This window comes from Mizuhopecten yessoensis, unplaced genomic scaffold, assembly GCF_002113885.1.
Source record: "Mizuhopecten yessoensis strain PY_sf001 unplaced genomic scaffold, ASM211388v2 scaffold1961, whole genome shotgun sequence".
In the NCBI taxonomy this organism is placed as follows: domain Eukaryota; kingdom Metazoa; phylum Mollusca; class Bivalvia; order Pectinida; family Pectinidae; genus Mizuhopecten; species Mizuhopecten yessoensis.
Window position 1 is genome coordinate 806,776 of NW_018404308.1, and position 20,525 is coordinate 827,300.

The 20,525-nt window shown below is 40.3% G+C and overlaps 1 protein-coding gene, 1 long non-coding RNA gene and 1 other non-coding gene across 4 annotated transcripts in view; 1 reads left to right on the plus strand and 2 right to left on the minus strand.

Moving 5' to 3' along the window:
• The window catches only part of LOC110443584, a 28,605-nt gene extending 13,812 nt beyond the window's left edge, over positions 1-14,793 (plus strand). The window contains exon 3 of the long non-coding RNA XR_002462131.1: positions 14,402-14,793. This is a non-coding gene — a long non-coding RNA (uncharacterized LOC110443584). The remainder of the gene's footprint in view (positions 1-14,401) is intronic.
• The window catches only part of LOC110443572 (protein-glutamine gamma-glutamyltransferase K-like), an 84,573-nt gene that overhangs the window by 33,461 nt on the left and 30,587 nt on the right, over positions 1-20,525 (minus strand). Inside the window, exon 1 of one of the 2 annotated variants that reach the window (XM_021487867.1) lies at positions 12,748-12,899. The exons of the other annotated variant lie outside the window; for it this stretch is intronic. Coding sequence (XP_021343542.1) covers positions 12,748-12,790 — 43 coding nt within the window. The 5' untranslated portion in view covers positions 12,791-12,899. Of the gene's footprint in view, positions 1-12,747; positions 12,900-20,525 lie in introns of those variants that run through there. 2 annotated transcript variants of the gene reach the window in all.
• Positions 1,368-1,440, minus strand: Trnak-cuu. The gene has a single exon. It is a non-coding gene; the product is annotated as a tRNA-Lys (tRNA).

Genomic DNA, 20,525 nt, shown 5'->3' on the forward strand with positions numbered 1-20,525 from the left:
TATACAGCGCTCTATCTAGACCTGGCTAGAACACACCACCCTTGGATTAATAGGCTCGTGTTTACATTATATGTGTAAATGAGGACAAGATGTAATGATGAACAAGTTGCTTTGTTTACATTTTAAATCGTTGATAGAAAAGAAAACGAAATTAAGAGATCGGAGAAATAAATGAAAAGAAAATGATAACGCCCAACGTTAACTAACTGCTTTCTGAAATCGGGCTATTGAATCGATACTACTCCGATACTTAACGTATTGTAAATATTGTGCATGTTATGACGGAGATAATATGGTCATTTAAAAATTCTAATAAATGTTCGATTTACAGCGCTCTATCTAGACCTGGCTAGGACACACCACCCTTGGATTAATAGGCTCGTGTTTACATTATATAATAATAATAATAATAATAATAATAAACAGCATTTATATAGCGCCCTATATAATTTGTAAAACTACTCTAAGGCGCTTTACAACATATGGATAATAGTAATGGTTATAATAGTGAAAACAAACAACAAAGGCTTGCAATCACTTTCATACATTTAACAAGCAATGTGCACATAATTGAACAAATAAAAGGGTGGTATTTACATGACGTCTTTGCAAAGATTCTAAAATGCAGACATGAAGAGGTGACTCTTTATGTCCCTCTTGAACTTGGCCAGGGTATTCGACTTCTTAATAGCAGATGGTAAGCTATTCCACAACGTAGCCGAAACCCTCCCAAAGCATCTGTTTCCGTAGGTCACAGTACGAGATTTTGGGACACACAACAAAGATTCTGACTCTGACCGCAGTGATCTTGACGGCTGATACAGGGTAACAAGTTCCTGTAGGTACTGAGGAGCTGTTCCATTCAGTGCCTTGTATGTGTATACCAGAATTTTGTACTGCGACCTGTATCGTACAGGTAACCAGTGCAACGAATAAAGCGCAGGTGTGATGTGCCCACTCTTTCAAGTACGAGTAACTAGCCGTGCTGCAGTGTTCTGAACCCTCTGCAGACGACTAGTTAGTTTGTCATATATACCACAGAGCAGGGCGTTACCATAACCCAACCGAGAGGAAACAAGTGTATGCACCAAAATCTTGCATGCATCTGCAGTTAGAAACTGCCGAGAGATCGGAGAAATAAATGAAAAGAAAATGATAACGCCCAACGTTAACTAACTGCTTTCGGAAATCGGGCTATTGAATCGATACTACTCCGATACTAAACGTATTGTAAATATTGTGCATGTTATGATGGAGATAATATGGTCATTTAAAAATTCTAATAAATGTTCGATTTACGTTTAAATCGTTGACTAAAAGAACACGAAGAGTAGAGATTGGAGAAATAAATGAAAAGAAAATGATAACGCCCAACGTGGGGCTCGAACCCACGACCCCGAGATTAAGAGTCTCGTGCTCTACCGACTGAGCTAGCCGGGCTGTTGCACGATGTGCACGGAAATCGGATTATGGATTCGATACCACTCCGATATCAAGAGTAGAGTGTCGATAACGTTGTATTTTAAGTACGCGAGTATGTGATCGTTTCTAAATAAATGAAAAGAAAATGATAACGCCCAACATTAACTAACTGCTTACGGAAATTGGGCTATTGAATCGATACTACTCCGATACAAAACGTATTGTAAATATTGTGCATGTTATGACGGAGATAATATGGTCATTTAAAAATTCTAATAAATGTTCGATTTACAGCGCTCTATCTAGACCTGGCTAGAACACACGACCCTGGGATTAATAGGCTCGTGTTAACATTATATGTGTAAATGAGGACAAGATGTAATGATGAACAAGTTGCTTTGTTTACATTTTAAATCGTTGATAGAAAAGAAAACGAAATTAAGAGATCGGAGAAATAAATGAAAAGAAAATGATAACGCCCAACGTTAACTAACTGCTTTCGGAAATCGGGCTATTGAATCGATACTACTCCGATACTAAACGTATTGTAAATATTGTGCATGTTATGACGGAGATAATATGGTCATTTAAAAGTTCTAATAAACGTTCAAATCTTGGATACTTTGGGGGAAAAACCAACCTAATATCGGAGAAAAACATTTGGAGAAATTGTGTTAAAGTGTGGATAGAACACACGATTATTAATGATAAATTAATGATTATTTGGAAATAGAGAAACGTTTGAATGATTTGAAAGGAAGGGCTGGCTGCCTCAAACTTAAGACTAACGGACATCGGGCTATGGAATCGATACTACTCCGATACTTAAGTTATTGTTCCGATTAGTTGTGTTGTGACAGAGCTAATGTAACCGTTTAAATTGTTGAAAAACAGAAAGAGAAACGAAATTGGAAATATCAGAGAAAAACGTTTAGAGAAAAGTATTACGCTTAACGTGTGGCTTCACTGACCACTCTTCTCTTGGTATCGGAGCAGTATCGATCCCATAAGCCGATTTCCGTGAAGTTGTGCAACAGTCCGGCTAGCTCAGTCGGTAGAGCACGAGATTCTTAATCTCGGGGTCGTTGGGCGTTAACGTTTTCTTTAAACGTCTCTCTCTTAATTTCGTTTTCTTTTAGTCAATGTATTAAATGTTAAAAATTAACTTGTACAAAATTGCATCCTGTTCTCATTTAAACATTCAATGTAAATACGATATTTTTTATCCCAGGGTCGTGTGTTCTAGCCACACGTTGAGCGTAAGAACTTTCTCCGATATCTCCTATTTTCGTTTTTTCTTTCATTAAAACTAACAATTTAAACATTTATTTTTAAATTTAAAAGACCACATTATCTCTGTTATAGCACACGAAAACAATCTACTTTTAGTTTTGGAGTAGAATCGATTTGATAGCCCGATTTTCTTGAGCCGTCGGTCTACGACAGACATATAACGCTTTACAGCACGAGACCCTTAATCTTGGGATAGTGGGTGCGAGCCTCTCTTTGGGTGCAAGCCTTCTTTTTCGAAATTTTCCTTCTAACGTTTTCATTTCCAGTTCCTTACCTTTCCAGTTATTCTAGTGTTGGTCTGTATACTGTTGTAGAACGAACGGTCAAATATGGTCTACCGAACGGTCAATGACGGTCTGTTTACTGTTGTAGACCGAACGGTAAATGACGGTCTGTTTACTGTTGTAGACCGAACGGTCAATGACGGTCTGTATACTGTTGTAGACAGAACGGTCAATGATGGTATGTTTACTGTTGTAGACCGAACGGTCAATGATGGTCTGTATACTGCTGTAGACCGAACGGTCAATGATGGTCTGCTTACTGTTGTAGACCGAACGGTCAATGATGGTCTGTATACTGTTGTAGACCGAACGGTCAATAATGGTCTGTTTACTGTTGTAGACCGAACGGTCAATGATGGTCTGTTTACTGTTGTAAACCGAACGGTCAATGACGGTCTGTTTACTGTTGTAGACCGAACGGCCAATGACGGTCTGTTTACTGTTGTAGACCGAGCGGTCAATGATGGTCTGTATACTGTTGTAGACCGAACGGTAAATGACGGTCTGCTTACTGTTGTAGACCGAACGGCCAATGATGGTCTGTATACTGCTATAGACCGAACGGTCAATGATGCCCTGTTTACTGTTGTAAACCGAACGGTCAATGACGGTCTGGATACTGTTGTAGACCGAACGGGCAATGATGGTCTGTATACTGCTGTAGACCGGACGGTCAATGATGGTCTGCTTACTGTTGTAGACCGAACGGTCAATGATGGTCTGTATACAGTTGTAATTGTGGGGGTTTGCACATAAACATAGGTTCGTGTAAAAGACCTAGACGAATCGGATACGACTTAAATTGCGTGAAAACTAGGAAACCGAAGCTGGCGCTGTGTTACCGAGTTGTATATTGGTACTACATTATTATTTACTCTCTACAGAGCGTGTAAATACATCTTATTGTTTTATTCCCTCCGCATCATATTTCGACAAAAATTAGATTGCCGAAATTACTTCTACGATATCATCTGACATCTCTGAGGTAATTGGAACTGACCACATAATAAGATAATAATAGAAAAATCTTATCTTCCGTTATCATTGTCAGAACTGCCATAAAATCTGATCGATTTCACTCCGATAGCGATGGTCCCGCTGTCGACTCCCATAATTCATCATACTAATTAATCATAAAAGCTCTTCCTGTCCGACCGGAACTTTACGAGTCGTGGGCATCCTACATTCTAGGAGCATCAATTAATGTTTAGAGGCGTTGACGTTGATAACTATTAATAGAGTTACAATGGTGCTATTTTGTTTTCAAATGATGCAATGGAGACAAAAGCACGCGCCATACTTACTACGTGTAATACTCGACTCTCATCGATGGCGCTATTATACGAGTTACCGTAACGCTGATAAAAAGTTTCAGCACGCGTTTTAAAACGGCTTTAAACATGCACAATGACTATGACAACAAGAGAGGGCGTCACAGACTATGTCTTACCATTAGCCTGGTTGGGGTGCACGTACATTTAGTTGTATTGTGGCTATTCAAAATCGTACATGTAGATTTTATTTAGGCCTTGGTCGCTATGCACCTAACGTAGCTGTTAACGGGGACATGGGTTGGACTCCAGTTATAGTGAACCAATGGCAAGCTGTTTTTAGACATTCGAGTCGTCTTCACAATATGTCGGATAATAGATTCAATAAGGCTGTATTTACATGGAGTGAGCATATAGGTAACCACCGTAATAAAAATTGGAACTTCAGGATAATTTCCAGACTCACGGAGCTAGGCTTGGATAACTATAGCAAAAGTCCAATTAATAGTAAAAAATTACTTAAGGACGCTAAGGTCCGTGGCTTGGAATTGTTTATTGAAAATTGGAAAAGGGAACTTAACCGTCCCGGAGCCAAAAATTGTATTTCTGGAGGTAACAAACTACGTACGTACAGATTATTTGAGTTTAATTATGAGGTAGAAAATTATAATATGTTAGTAGTGCCTAAATCACATCGTAGTGCACTAGCTAAGTTTAGGTGTGGGGTTGCACCGATACACATCGAAACAGGCCGGTATGAGAGAATACCTTTGAGTGAAAGAAAGTGTTTCGCGTGTATAAAAGCGTGGTAGAAACAGAGAGTCATGTTTAATAGAATGGTTCAATTCAATTTAATAGAATGTAACTTGTATGATGATCTCCGTTCAGGCCTATTGCAGGAAGCTAGTAAAATCACAAATGATTTTTACAATATGAGTAAAGAGGAAAAGTTAGTTGTAATTCTAAGCAACCCTTACTTGGCGAGGTCCTTCGCCAAAACCTGTGTTAATACATGTAGTATCAATCGACGTAGCAACTTGATCCATAATTAAACAGTAATGTGTCTTTTCATTTCAATTAATTTTATAGTTTTATATTGGCAAATTGTTTTTAATTCATAAGTATGTATATATATGTAATACTTTTACAGTCTAGAATGATAGGAGAAGAGTGAGTGTCTCGTAAGTCTAATATAGACTGGATGTAAGGGTGGGTGAGTAGACATATTTTAGAGATTGTAATACGTGTACCTTTTACATGTGACACTATGATAAACAATTTGAATTGAATTGAATTTGTAAAATCGAACACTATCAGTGATGTTGACGCTCTGTTAATGTAAAGGTGTGAAAACGTTACTACCTCCAATTGTTCGTCTACTGCTGACGATTAGGTGTTTACTTGTACATGTCACAGTCAGCGGGACACAACGTCACTCGAACATATCGACACGTTTTACTGCAATAGATACAATCTAATACTAATGTCATCTGTGGAATATATGCATTAAACTAGGCTCATAAAGTAACAACTCTTCAAACAAGTGAGAAAAAATGAACAGCAGAGTACAACAATAACACGGTCAATAGCGCTACATCTGGTTTCCCATTATAACAAAATGTACGACTAGCCTACAAGTACTCAAAGCGATCAAGCTACACCTGGGACACCGCGGTAACAAGTTGTGGCTACATGCGGTTACCACGGTAACAACTTGTGGCTACATGCGGTTACCATGGTAATAAGTTGTAGCTACATGTGGTATACCACGGTAACAAGTTGTAGCTACATGCGGTATACCACGGTAACAAGTTGAAGCTACAACTTATTACCTTGGTATACTGCAAGTAGCTCCAACTTATTACCTAGGTATACCGCATGTAGCTACGACTTATTACCTTGGTATACCTCATGTAGCTTCAACTTGTTACCGTGGTATAGCGGATGTAGCTGCAACTTATTACCTTGGTATCCCACATGTAGCTACAACTTATTACCGTGGTATACCCCATGTAGCCACAACTTGCTACCTTGGTATACCACATGTAGCTACACCTGGGACACCGCGGCAACAAGTTGTGGCTACATGCGGTTTACACGGGAACAACTTGTGGCTACATGCGGGATACCACGGTAACAAGTTGCAGCTACATGCGGTATACCACGGTAACAAGTTGAAGCTACATGCGGTATACCAAGGTAATAAGTTGGAGCTACATGCAGTATACCAAGGTAATAAGTTGCAGCTACATGCGGTATACCACGGTAACAAGTTGTAGCTACATGTGGTATACCAAGGTAGCAAGTTGTGGCTACATGCGGTATACCACGGTAATAAGTTGTAGCTACATGCGGTATACCTGGGTCATAAGTTGTAGCTACATGCGGGATACCAAGGTAATAAGTTGCAGCTAAATGCGGTATACCACGGTAACAAGTTGTAGCTACATGCGGTATACCTGGGTCATAAGTTGTAGCTACATGCGGTATACCATGGTAATAAGTTGTAGCTTCATGCGGTAAACCACGGTAACAAGTTGTCGCTACATGTGGTATACCAAGGTAACAACTTGTGGCTAGATGCGGTATACCACGGTAACAAGTTGTTGCTTCATGCGGTATACCATGGGAATAAGTTGTAGCTTCATGCGGTAAACCACGGTAACAAGTTGAGCTACATGTGGGATACCAAGGTAATAAGTTGCAGCTACATGCGGTATACAACGGTAACGAGTTGTAGCTACATGCGGGATACCATGGTAATAAGTTGTAGCTACATGCGGTATACCACGGTAACAAGTTGAGCTACATGTGGTATACCAAGGTAATAAGTTGTAGCTTCATGCGGTAAACCACGGTAACAAGTTGCAGCTACATGCGTTATACAACGGTAACAAGTTGCGACTACATCTGGTATACCTCGGTGATAAGTTGTAGCTACATGCGGTGTACCCCGGTAACAAGTTGTAGCTACATGCGGTGTACCCCGGTTACAAGTTGTAGCTACATGCGGTATACCAAAGTAATAAGATGTAGCTACATGTGGTATACCACGGTTACAAGTTGTAGCTACATGCGGTATACCACGGTAACAAGTTGTAGCTTCATGCGGTATACCAAGGTAATAAGTTGTATCTACATGCGGTATACCACGGTAACAAGTTGTAGCTACATGCGGTATATCTCGGTAACAAGTTGTAGCTACATGCAGTAAACCATGGTAGCAAGTTGTGGGTACGTCTTCACAACCACGGTAACAAGTTGTAGCTAGATACTGCATTACATGTTAACAAGTTGTAGCTTCATGTGGTATAACATGGTGACAAGTTGTGGCTACGTGCGTTTAGTATACCACGGTTACAAGTTTTGGCTTTTTTTAAACTTCCATATACTGCAGATGTATCTCACTATGCGATACAGGACTGTCTAGTGCCACACTTCCATTAGTCGTGCGGTATACAAGTGTTCTGTCAAAAGAAATCAAGACTGCCTTTGAACCGTTTCCGCTGATCTCCGATTGATATTTTCTAAAAGACAATATTAAGATTTTTGGTGAGTCGTACGTTTGGTCTACGGCTGATGTGACTATCAAGACTGATGACAGGGTTGTCGTCGTTAGAACGTTGGTGTCCCGTGTCCGGTATACCCTGTCATCAAGTCACTAGATGTAGACTGCGTAAACAGGTCATGACATAATATATCCGTTTTACTGCGAATCTGGCATATGCATTCCACATTTCACATGCCCAGAGCAGGGCAATAATGTAAACAATCCTGTCTACCTGTAGCATGGTTATAAGATGGAGGACGTTCTGTAGTAAATCTCGTCAACTACGCTCTTGACAAAGTACTGCTTATATAAGTTGAGTTTTCCACCACTATGAGGTCTGTTCCGAGAGCTTGTATTGAACATTGTTCGGCATAGCGTTTCCTGGTGCTGGTTGGTGCATTATTTCAGCCTTCTTTATACTGATGTAAAGTCAAAGAAGTCACATGTACGAGAAAACTTATTTTAGTTTTAGAATCAGCTTTTAAAGCGCAATTGTTAGCAAATATCGGGTCACTGATGATGGTGGTCTTATCTTAGCGTCAACCCTGAGACATCCTTGGTTACAGAGCTAAGCCACAACCCTCAGCCGTCCTTGGCTACAGAGCAAAGCCACAACCCTCAGTCGTCCTTGGTTACAGAGCTTAGCAACAACCCTCAGTCGTCCTTGGCTACAGAGCTTAGCCACAACCCTCAGTCGTCCTTGGTTACAGAGCTTAGCCACAACCCTCAACCGTCCTTGGTTACAGAGTTTAGCCACAACCCTCAGCCGTCCTTGGTTACAAAGTTTAGCAACAACCCTCAGCCGTCCTTGGTTACAGAGTTTAGCCACAATTATAAGCCATCATTGGTTACAGAGCTAAGCCACAACCCTCAGCAGTCTTTGGCTACAGAGCTTAGCCACAACCCTCAGCCGTCCTTGGTTACAGAGCTTAGCCACAACCCTCAACCGTCCTTGGTTACAGAGTTTAGCCACAATTCTCAGCCGTCCTTGGTTACAGAGCCTAGCCACAACCCTCAGCCGTCCTTGGCTACAGAGCTTAGCCACAACCCTCCGCCGTCCTTGGCTACAGAGCTTAGCCACAATTATCAACCGTCCTTGGTTACAGAGCTTAGCCACAATTCTCAGCCGTCTTTGGTTACAGAGCCTAGCCACAACCCTCAGCTGTCCTTGGTAACAGAGTTTAGCCACAATTATAAGCCATCATTGGTTACAGAGCTAAGCCACAACCCTGAGCCGTCCTTGGCCACAGAGCTAAGCCACAATTTTAAGCCATTATTGGTTACAGAGCTAAGCCACAACCCTCAGCAGTCCTTGGCTTCAGAGCTAAGCCACAACCCTCAGCCGTCCTTGGCTACAGAGCTAAGCCACAACCCTCAGCAGTCCTTGGCTACAGAGCTTAGCCACAATTCTCAGCCATCATTGGTTACAGAGCCTAGCCACAACCCTCAGCAGTCCTTGGCTTCAGAGCTAAGCCACAACCCTCAGCCGTCCTTGGCTACAGAGCTAAGCCACAACCCTCAGCCGTCCTTGGCTACAGAGCTTAACCACAATTCTCATCCGTCCTTGGTTACAGAGCTTAGCCACAACCATCACCTGTCCTTAGTTACAGAGCTTAGCCACAACCATCAGCCGTCCTTGGTTACAGAGCCTAGCCACAATCCTCAGCCGTCCTTGGTTACAGAGCTCTCTATTTGTTCAGAAGCTCGTGCTCACTCCTGGGTCATCCTGATCATCATGGTTTAATGCATCAGTCATTATGGCATAAAACTTGCTGAACAACGTAAGTGCAAGAACGAAACCATGTTTGATGGTGCTGATGGCGAGAAAGTCGAGAGGTGTTACGTACACTATCGTCTAGAGCATACACCGTCGTGAAATTGATGGGTAATGATGATAAATCGAACAGGGAATTGACGTTTGTCCAGGGTCTTCCATACTCTTTCACGACTGATTGTGACGATTGCTGTACATATGAATGTGGTGTACATGCCTTGAAGCTGACAGATAGTAGACATCTTATCAATTGTACTTCAACATGCAAAACATTGACTTTCCAGTTTAGTTACCCAAAATCGACCGCCCATGAACATGTAGCTTCTGTATTAGCGTTGGTCAACCAGGCTTTGTAGCTCCTAGCGTGGGTCCACCAGCTTAAGCAGTTCTTTGATAGCGTATGTTCATAAGGCTATCGTGTTAGCATGTGTCCACCATCCTTGTAACGTCTATGTTAGCGAGGGTTCACCATCCTTGTAACGTCTATGTTAGCGAGGGTTCACCATCCTTGTAACGTCTATGTTAGCGAGGGTTCACCGTCCTTGAAACGTCTTTGTTAGCGAGGGTTCACCGTCCTTGTAAATTTTATTGAAGCGTGTTTCCACTAGCCTTAACTCTTAGTTAATGTTCGACAATCAGCCAAGTTAACTCAGAAGGGAAGACATGTGGGTCCGTGTTCGTGAAAGTTAACTCAGAAGGTAGGACATGTGGGTCGGTATTCGTATAAGTTAACTCAGAAGGTAGGACAGATGGGTCGTATTCGTGAAAGTTAACACAGAAGGTAGGACATGTTGGTCGGTATTCGTGAAGGTTAACTCAGAAGGTCGGACAGATGGGTCGTGTTCGTGAAAGTTAGCTCAGAAGGTAGGACAGATGTGTCGTATTCGTGAAATTTAACTCAGAAGGTATGACATGTGGGTCGGTATTCGTATAAGCTAACTCAGAAGGTAGGACAGATGGGTCGTGTTCGTGAAAGTTACCTCAGAAGGTAGGACATGGGGGTCGGTATTCGTGAAGGTTAACTCAGAAGGTATGACATGTGGGTCGGTAATCGTGAAAGTTAACTCAGAAGGTAGGACATGTGATTCGTATTCGTGAAAGTTAACTCAGAAGGTAGGACATGTGGGTCGTATTGGTGAAAGTTAACTCAGAAGGTAGGACATGTGGGTCGGTATTCGTGAAAGTTGACTCAGAAGGTAGGACAGATGGGTCGTATTCGTGAAAGTTAACTCAGAAGGTAGGACAGATGGGTCGTATTCGTGAAAGTTAACTCAGAAGGTAGGACATGTGGGTTGGTATTCGTGAAAGTTAACTCAGAAGGTAGGACATGTGGGTCCGTGTTCGTGAAAGTTAACTCAGAAGGTAGGACATGTGGGTCGTATTCGTGAAATTTAACTCAGGAGGTAGGACATGTGGGTCGTATTGGTGAAAGTTAACTCAGAAGGTAGGACATGTGGGTCGTATTCGTGAAAGTTAACTCAGAAGGGAAGGCATGTGGGTCCGTGTTCGTGAAAGTTAACTCAGAAGGTAGGCCATGTGGGTCGTATTCGTGAAATTTAACTCAGAAGGTAGGACATGTGGGTCGTATTCGTGAAATTTAACTCAGGAGGTAGGACATGTGCGTCGTATTGGTGAAAGTTAACTCAGAAGGTAGGACATGTGGGTCCGCATTCGTGAAAGTTAACTCAGAAGGTAGGACAGATGGGTCGTATTCGTGAAAGTTAACTCAGAAGGTAGGATATGTGGGTCGTATTCGTGAAAGTTAACTCAGAAGGTAGGATATGTGGGTCGTATTCGTGAAAGTTAACTCAGAAGGGAAGACATGTGGGTCCGTGTTCGTGAAAGTTAACTCAGAAGGTAGGACAGATGGGTCGTATTCGTAAAAGTTAACTCAGAAGGTAGGACATGTGGGTCCGTATTCGTGAAAGTTAACTCATAAGGTAGGACATGTGGGTCCGTATTCGTAAAAGTTAACTCAGAAGGTAGGACATGTGGGTCCGTGTTCGTAAAGTTAACTCAGAAGGTAGGACATGTGGGTCCGTATTCGTGAAAGTTAACTCAGAAGGTAGGACATGTGGGTCGTATTCGCGAAAGCGTTCTCACGCCCTACCATATAATCTGTGTTTGAATCATGTGACACGATATAAAATTCAGAACAAATATTGAAAAATATACTGGGATTTAATTCTCTCCGAAATTCCTCTTGATCATTGACAAAGGATATTTTTTATTTATTAATCACTGAAATAATAAAAGGGATTGAAGGATATAATCTGAGCTAAAGTACGAGAGTGGTTTCATGAACACGGGCTCTGAACCTTGGGAGTCACCACATGACGGTCGTGTGATGCTACCTCGGGGATGCTACTTGTTTATAGTGTGATGTAAGAGCTTTATTTGTTTCTGGGGAAGTCGAGCTATGGCATCTATTAACAGAAGAGAGTATTTGAGGTATCTTTTATGTATGTATATCAAAGATCGGAAAGTCACGTCCTCGAGGTAATGGATGTCTCACGCTTGAGTTTACCAAGTTATATCTTCATCATTGTTTGATTTTTTTTCTCGTGCTCGAGTTCTCCGGTTAGATTCCTCCATTTAAAAAAATATGTGTATTTCTCGCGCCCGAGTTTCCTTAGTATTCTTTCCCTTTTAAGAAAATAAGTTGACCACATATCAATTCCATTACGTTGGAATATTATTAACCTTGAAATAAAAATGTTAGCTACATAATATTACGGCCAAGTAACTACCAATGTATATATGATTATTGTTTAAGCTAATAACAATTAACCTCGAACTAAAATATCACAGTTAACTACATATGAATTACCTTAAACTGAAATTATAAAACACCTCTGATTACGGTCAAGTAACTATATACAACTGTTGTCTATAGTAAGCTAGTAAGCTTTGTACAATAACCGTAGAAGTGAAGTATCACAGTTTACTACGTATAATAAGCCTACCTTAGAGTTAAACCAGTAAAGTGATTACATTTGATAACAATCAAGTAGTTATTGCATGCTAACAACGTACTATATATAGCAAAGTAACTTATTAAAGCTAATGATATATAATAACCGTCAAATTAAAATAGTACCAGTGACGACATAAAATTACGGTCAAATAAAAGTGTTTACAAAATATAATTACCGTCAATTTTGGCACTATTAATCCGATGGAGACAGCTGAGCATGGTGACGGGTTATCGACACTGTCCAGTACACACCTTTATCGCCATCAAAAGTACAGTACAGCCACGAGAACACCTAGTCCGCGGGACCATGACTACAGACACGTAGGATCTAATCGCCACACTGACGCTGATTGCAAGTGTCACATTCGGAAGTCTTCGGCTTCTGCGCAAGGATCATTGACATTGATCAAACTTATTTGCTACCCAGACCTGAAGTAACGGCACGTCCCGCCATGTTGGAGATTGTATGAAATGTGCATTTATGTGCACCTGTTGTTCTGGGTTGATTCCAGTGACTTGAAATCGATCGACTTGGTGATGGACGTCACCAGGACCACGGCACCCACATCACGTGCTCAATTACTACTAACGCCAAGGGGAGGGTCGCACTTCAACATTGTATATTTTGTTACCAATTCAATTAGTTCCACCTGTGTTGAAATGTTCTAGAATTATTTATATTAACTGTTTTCTCGCTTAAATAACAAACAACTTTATTCGTACTGACAAATAAAAGGTTCAAATAATTAACTGCCTGATGTCCCTTGGTGTGAAACTTTACAGACGTTTATATATATAATTAGCCTGAACCGGACAGGTATCAAAGACGGCAAATTCTGAAAGCACCAAATACACTGGTTACGTACACCACATGGAAACTGCGACGCCACAACGTTCCGTAGGAGTCGGATGTTGTTGAAATACTGACAAGATAAGCTTGTAATTGACTGTGTCAAACGCCTTCGGCGTTCATATTATGACGATCAATTGTGGTAGATTTTTCTTGATCGCCCGTGCCTCGGGCATTAAACTCCCCTTGTATTGGAAGGGCATCTTACTCTATATCTATACACAGGCAGCAAATGGCCGAGCCGACATTTATCGACCGAGCTGTCACTCTGATGGCAGAAGCATGCCAACCTACACAAAGTTGTAAAAGGTGGGATACAATCGGACCTAATGCCGGTGTACTTAACACAAGTCAAGGAGTTGTTGGGCAGGTCCTGTGAATCAATAAACGGCTAATTGCCCGAACAATTAAATTTATTTCTCTGGTGTGATAAGTATAGCTACACATACGAGAATTAAAGTGGACTTGAAGATAAATACTGGATAACGGTGAAGCATTCGAGCATTATAAAACTCTTTTATGCTCAGGGATGTAGGATAGGGAAAGTCCACCCTCGGAATGTTCAAATTGGCACAAAACCCTCGGCAGAGAGCGAGGGTTTTGCATCCGAATTTGGTAATCCCAAGGACGCAATTTATTTCTCTATCCTACACCCCTCGACATGAAACATGCAAAGATATTTTTCTCACAGATTTAGCTCAGAACACCAACAACCCCTAAAAAAGCTTCGCAACTTCCGCATCGTTGCATCGAAATGATCCGATTTCGTGACGTCACGCACGTAAAATGGGATGTAGGGTAGTTTCTTGCACCCCTTTTGACCTTGGACCGTTCTGTAGTATACTAATAGAAATAGGAAAAATGGACATGCTGTTCCAATGTAAAAACCAGACGTTTTGATTGTCAACTAGTCACTATGTGTTTGTTGTTATGATATTACTCCGACGTCCGTTGTAATGTAAATATATTGTATCTTACAGATTGACATCGTCATCCTGAAGTCTGACGCCAGTGGTAGTTTCAACATGGGACGAATTTAAGAATAATGTTGGTATATTTTGATGTCTGAGTAACTGTAAAAGCTATAAGCAAAGTATCTGAAGACTGACTAAAACAGAGAGAGAACAATGGAGCTTAGGAGAAAGCTGAGTTTATGGTTGAAAATTTAACGAAGCACATTCGAAACCATCCGTGTAGCAGCAAAATCAATCATGCTTTCGTTTAGCACGCGCGGCGTAACAACCTCCTAAGCAACGTGACGTCACTAATGAAAGAAGGTGGATACTGTTGGGCGCAATTCGTTCGCCCATGTGCTAAAAAGGGACAATTCAGGCAATAAACACCACCACAGTCCGATTAGCTCGACAGCACGCGACTTGCATTGGGTCATCACTCGATATTGGATGTCACGTGGACATTAGTGCGACACGAGCCAGACGACTATACCAAAATGTATTATCAGTTTTAATGAATTAATGATATAATTGTATTTGCAGTTATACCCGGCCCCTGTGGGTTCTGGGGAAGGAAAAGCCCGACGGTATCGGTGTTATACCTGGCCCCTGTGGAGTCTGGGGAAGGATAGGCCCGACAGTCTCGGTGTTATACCTGGCCCCTGTGGGTCTGGGGAAGGATAGGCCCGACGGTCTCCGTGTTATACCCGGCCCCTGTGAGTCTGGGGAAGGATAGGCCCGACGGTCTCCGTGTTATACCCGGCCCCTGTGGTGTCTTGGGAAAGGATAGTCCCGACGGTCTCCGTATTATACCCGACCCCTTTGGGGTCTGGGGAAAGGATAGTCCCGACGGTCTCCGTGTTATACCTGGCCCCTTTTCTGGGATCATAAACATGGCAGGGTAAACAATAAAAATACCCATTACAGTTATAATGATATAATTATATACCGTGTATCCATGGCATGGTAAACTATAAAAATACCCATTACAGTTATAATGATATAATTATATACCGTGTATCCATGGCATGGTAAACCATAAAAATACCCATTACAGTTATAATGATATAATTATATACCGTGTATCCATGGCATGGTAAACCATAAAAATACCCATTACAGTTATAATGATATAATTATATACCGTGTATCCATGGCATGGTAAACCATAAAAATACCCATTACAGTTATAATGATATAATTATATACCGTGTATCCATGGCATGGTAAACCATAAAAATACCCATTACAGTTATAATGATATAATTATATACCGTGTATCCATGGCACGGTAAACTATAAAAATACCCATTACAGTTATAATGATATAATTATATACCGTGTATCCATGGCATGGTAAACCATAAAAATACCCATTACAGTTATAATGATATAATTATATACCGTGTATCCATGGCATGGTAAACCATAAAAATACCCATTACAGTTATAATGATATAATTATATACCGTGTATCCATGGCATGGTAAACCATAAAAATACCCATTACAGTTATAATGATATAATTATATACCGTGTATCCATGGCACGGTAAACTATAAAAATACCCATTACAGTTATAATGATATAATTATATACCGTTAATACCTATTACAGTTATAATGATATAATTATATACCGTGTATCCATGGCAAGGTAAACCATAGAAATACCCATTTCAGTTATAATGATATACTTATATACCGTTAATACCCATTACAGTTATAATGATATAATTATATACCGTGTATCCATGGCATGGTAAACCATAGAAATACCCATTACAGTTATAAAGATATAATTATATACCGTGTATCAATGGCATGGTAAACCATAAAAATACCCATTACAGTTAAAATGATATAATTATATACCGTGTATCCATAGCATGGTAAACCATAGAAATACCCATTACATTTATAATGATATAATTATATACCGTGTATCAATGGCATGGTAAACCATAAAAATACCCATTACAGTTAAAATGATATAATTATATACCGTGTATCCATGGCATGGTAAACCATAGAAATACCCATTACAATTATAATAATATAATTATATACCGTGTATCCATGGCATGGTAAACCATAAAAATACCCATTACAGTTAAAATGATATAATTATATACCGTGTATCCATGGCATGGTAAACCATAGAAATACCCATTACAGTTTAATAATATAAGTATATACGGTGTATCCATGGCATGGTAAACCATAAAAATACCCATTACAGTTATAATGATATAATTATATACCGTGTATCCATGGCATGGTAAACCATAAAAATCCCCATTACAGTTATAATGATATAATTATATACCGTGTATCAATGGCATGGTAAACCATAAAAATACCCATTACAGTTATAATAATATAATTATATACCGTGTATCAATGACATGGTAAACCATAAAAATACCCATTTCAGTTTTAATAATATAATTATATACCGTGTATCAATGGCATGGTAAACCATAAACATACCCATTACAGTTATAATGATTAAGTACATCACATGATAATTTCTAGGATAGCTATTGGATAACTACCATTGTTCTAATTGGTATAGTTAGCATCTGCCCTTGACGAAGGGAACTATACCCGGAGACGGGCACTATACCTTTTTTTTTGGACCGCTGAGACTGCGGGAAAAGTAGCGTGACGCTAAGAGTTGCTTGCGCCCCTTCTCCTAGGGAGCGCTGTACATATTCTACCTTCACTTCATTGTTGTCGTCTGCCAAAATGGCTTCGAGATTCGGGACCGGGAATGTCGATTGCTTCGCAGAGGGTCAGCAATGCACAAAGACGAAGCAGGCGACACAATTTGTCGTCGCAGTTCTTAAAAACTTCCTTCTTGAAAGGGGAACCGTATGTGATCGGTGTTTTGGCGGATTTCTATGCCAATATTAGCAACAACAAAAAAGGAGAGATCTACTCAAAAAGCTCTCTTATTGCAAATTTAGTAATTGTACCGTTACAATTAACAACAACTCATGAATCAAAACTTCAAATGTTACGTTCAACCAACTGTTGGTAATTATTACATTTGTTATCAATGAAGTTCCTCGTGCTTGTCTTTTTATTGTCAAATGACAGTCATGTGATGTACTAAATCTATTATGGCCCTTTCCCTCGGGAATAGTTCTCTTATAGTCTTTTCTAGGAAGGTATAGTTCTAATAATTGTATTATCCGTACAGTTTTTAAAGATGAAAGTAATCAATACTGTTAAAATGACTGATCTTTACAATATCTAGTTTAACGATTAAAATTATCGCTAAAGTTATAATGGTTGAAGTATCCTTACAGTTTGGATCATTAAAGTTATGGATACTGTGACAATAGTGATGCTGTACACAGTTTCAACGATATATCGACTTCTTCATTCTTTACTTTGTTCCATTTTGAAAATGACAACCAGAAGTTAACCATTATCATACTTTAACAGAATTGATATTTAGTCGATATATTTTTGTTCATGTGTATATGAAAGCCACTTGCTTCATCGCTCATGGAAATAACAAAGTGTCATAGCCCCTCCGTGTAACTTGGGTGCGGTGAGGTACACGTTTACGACTATTTGATTTGTAGGCTTTCTAAAACGTCGCACCCCTAGCCTCCGTCAACAAGCTAACGCGGCGGTGTAAATGCATGGGGTATTCATCAAAAATACACGTTATTGTCACATGTCAGGCAGATTACCTACAGGGGATACAATGGGTACGAACATGTCGCGTCAATTATACCATCGGAGGAATAGCTTAGAACAAACGTGTTACGATGTTGGTAGTTCTACACTCTGGGATCGCAGGCTTGTATTTGAGGTTACTCGGTGAAAATAAGAATCCAACGGGGAAATTTGATTTTGAAATATGTCGAATGCATTCAAAACTATTTTGACAGCAAAACGAATCTTACGAAAAGCTATACGGATTGATCGGAAACCTGCTTTAAGTTAAGGAAATCTACGAGAGTGAAAAGGCGGACTTGAGATTAGATTTATTCTGTAATTCGTTGATGGGTTTCATCACAGCAGCTTTCGTAACAACATCTATGGTATCATTGGTCCTGTTACTGACAACATCAAGGTCGCCTTTAATTTTGTTGACTACAAAAACAGTTGTCAACGCAGCAAACTGCAGCGACAATTGTGTTGGCATTGTGTGTAACAAGGAGTGGTGCACGATACCCAGATCACGTGACTTGCAATGTGAGACGGAAACCGGAAGTCCGCCAGAGCGCCGTCGGTGTGGGATGAAATTGATTACTCTGGTAATGGTTGTGCAGGAGTAATTTGCAATCTTAAAGAAAACACATTGCGTCTCTTATATCTTGATGATGTGAAAACTCAAGATGTCCCTGTGAAATACACGCCAGCTCCGTAAACCTTCGTGGCACCCTGACGTAACCATGACTACCCTCAAAGTGTGGTTCCCTCCTAGCAGGCTCGGGGCTATGTATGTTAGAGGAAGGGATTACACTTTAAAGTCAGAGACTAACGTTCCCCGTAGTGTTGCCAAGAGAATGAAGGCAATGTTTATGTGATTGGTTACATATTAGAATAGGCGGGACCGTCGGCTAACCAATATCTCGTTAACTATCTCGACTTCCAGTTAACACGAGAGTACAACGTCACACATAAGTACACGTTGGTATCGGTCAAGGCCTAAATTCGTTAAATTCCAGCTCCAATTCTGATCCAATCTTACCGCTTATTGCCCTAAAACAACTTCTTGTAAACTACGGACCCTCAGATACCTACTAACTTAAGCTTTGGAATATTCCCTTACGTAGACATGATCTCCGTTTTCTCCAAAATATTGCGCCCTTTCGATGTTTGAAAAAATGTTTTCCAGTCACTGAACAAGTTTTTAGCATATTCATGAGGTTGAAGTTAGGCTCGCGCTGAGCATGCACATACTTCACAAAATCTGTATCAGGTTCACGTGCTATGTTTTGTTATGATAGACATTTAATAAAGTACATGTATAGTTTTCATTGAAAATCAAGTGAAAATGAGATAAACCTGTGAAACGTTCTTTTTTCTTAGAGCTCACGACACAAACGTGAGCGGACTGAAGTTATATCGAGATGTTACCCGCCAACTAGACGTGCGATGTTGACGCGAGCCTGACCTCAACTTCATGAATATGCCAAGTGAAAAATGAATGGAAAAAAACCCGTTGGATTATTGAAATGGCGCGACCATTTTGAAGGAAATACTCAATAGAGAGTGTGTCTGCTTATGGAGAGTATATTTTAAGTGGATATGGAATTCACTGAAAGAAATGTTTTCCATTTCAATACGGAAAAGGCCGATGTACATCGAATGACGATTTTTTCGGGCTTTTTCGATTTTTCTGATGACCAATTCAAATTGACTCTCAATTTATAGTTGCATGTTTAGATATAAAATTTCAAAGAAAAGTCACGTTTTATAACTCTGACTGAATCTCCGGTGTCTGTTTGCTCGCTTCAATGTAGCTCTCTTTCTTGTGTTGCACGTGGGTGGCTCCTAATTTATATATTTTTTAGAATACAGTATGCAGATAGATACGTCGGACTTCACAGACAGGTTCCCATACCTGATTCTATCAAATATTTGTACACTGACCCAGTGGATCGCCATTTAAGCGTTATTGACGACATTGATCGAGGCATTGTGAGTGAAGTGGTCCGCCCCTCGAGGACGCCAAAACGAGGTCGGCGGTCACACAATGGTCACTTCCTATTAACATAGATGTACTTTCATCTTGGCGTGGCATCGATACATTTCAAAATCAGAATCTGATCGGATTACATTACATGAACTGTTGTCGTAAGAGTAGTAATCATGTTAAATATAGTCTCATATTTACATTTTTATATCGCCAGGATTACCAATACATGAAAAAATAAAGGTACTGTACAATCAAGTATATATAGGAGAGGAGAGTGGAGGGGGAGAGATTTATAGAGAGAGGAGAGTGGAGGGGGAGAGAGAGATTTATAGAGAGAGGAGAGTGGAGGGGGAGAGAAAGATATAGAGAGGAGAGTGGAGGAGGAGAGATAGAGGGAGAGTGGAGGGGGAGAGATAGAGAGAGAGTGGAGGGGGAGAGAGAGATTTATAGAGAGTGGAGGGGGAGAGAGAGATATATAGAGAGA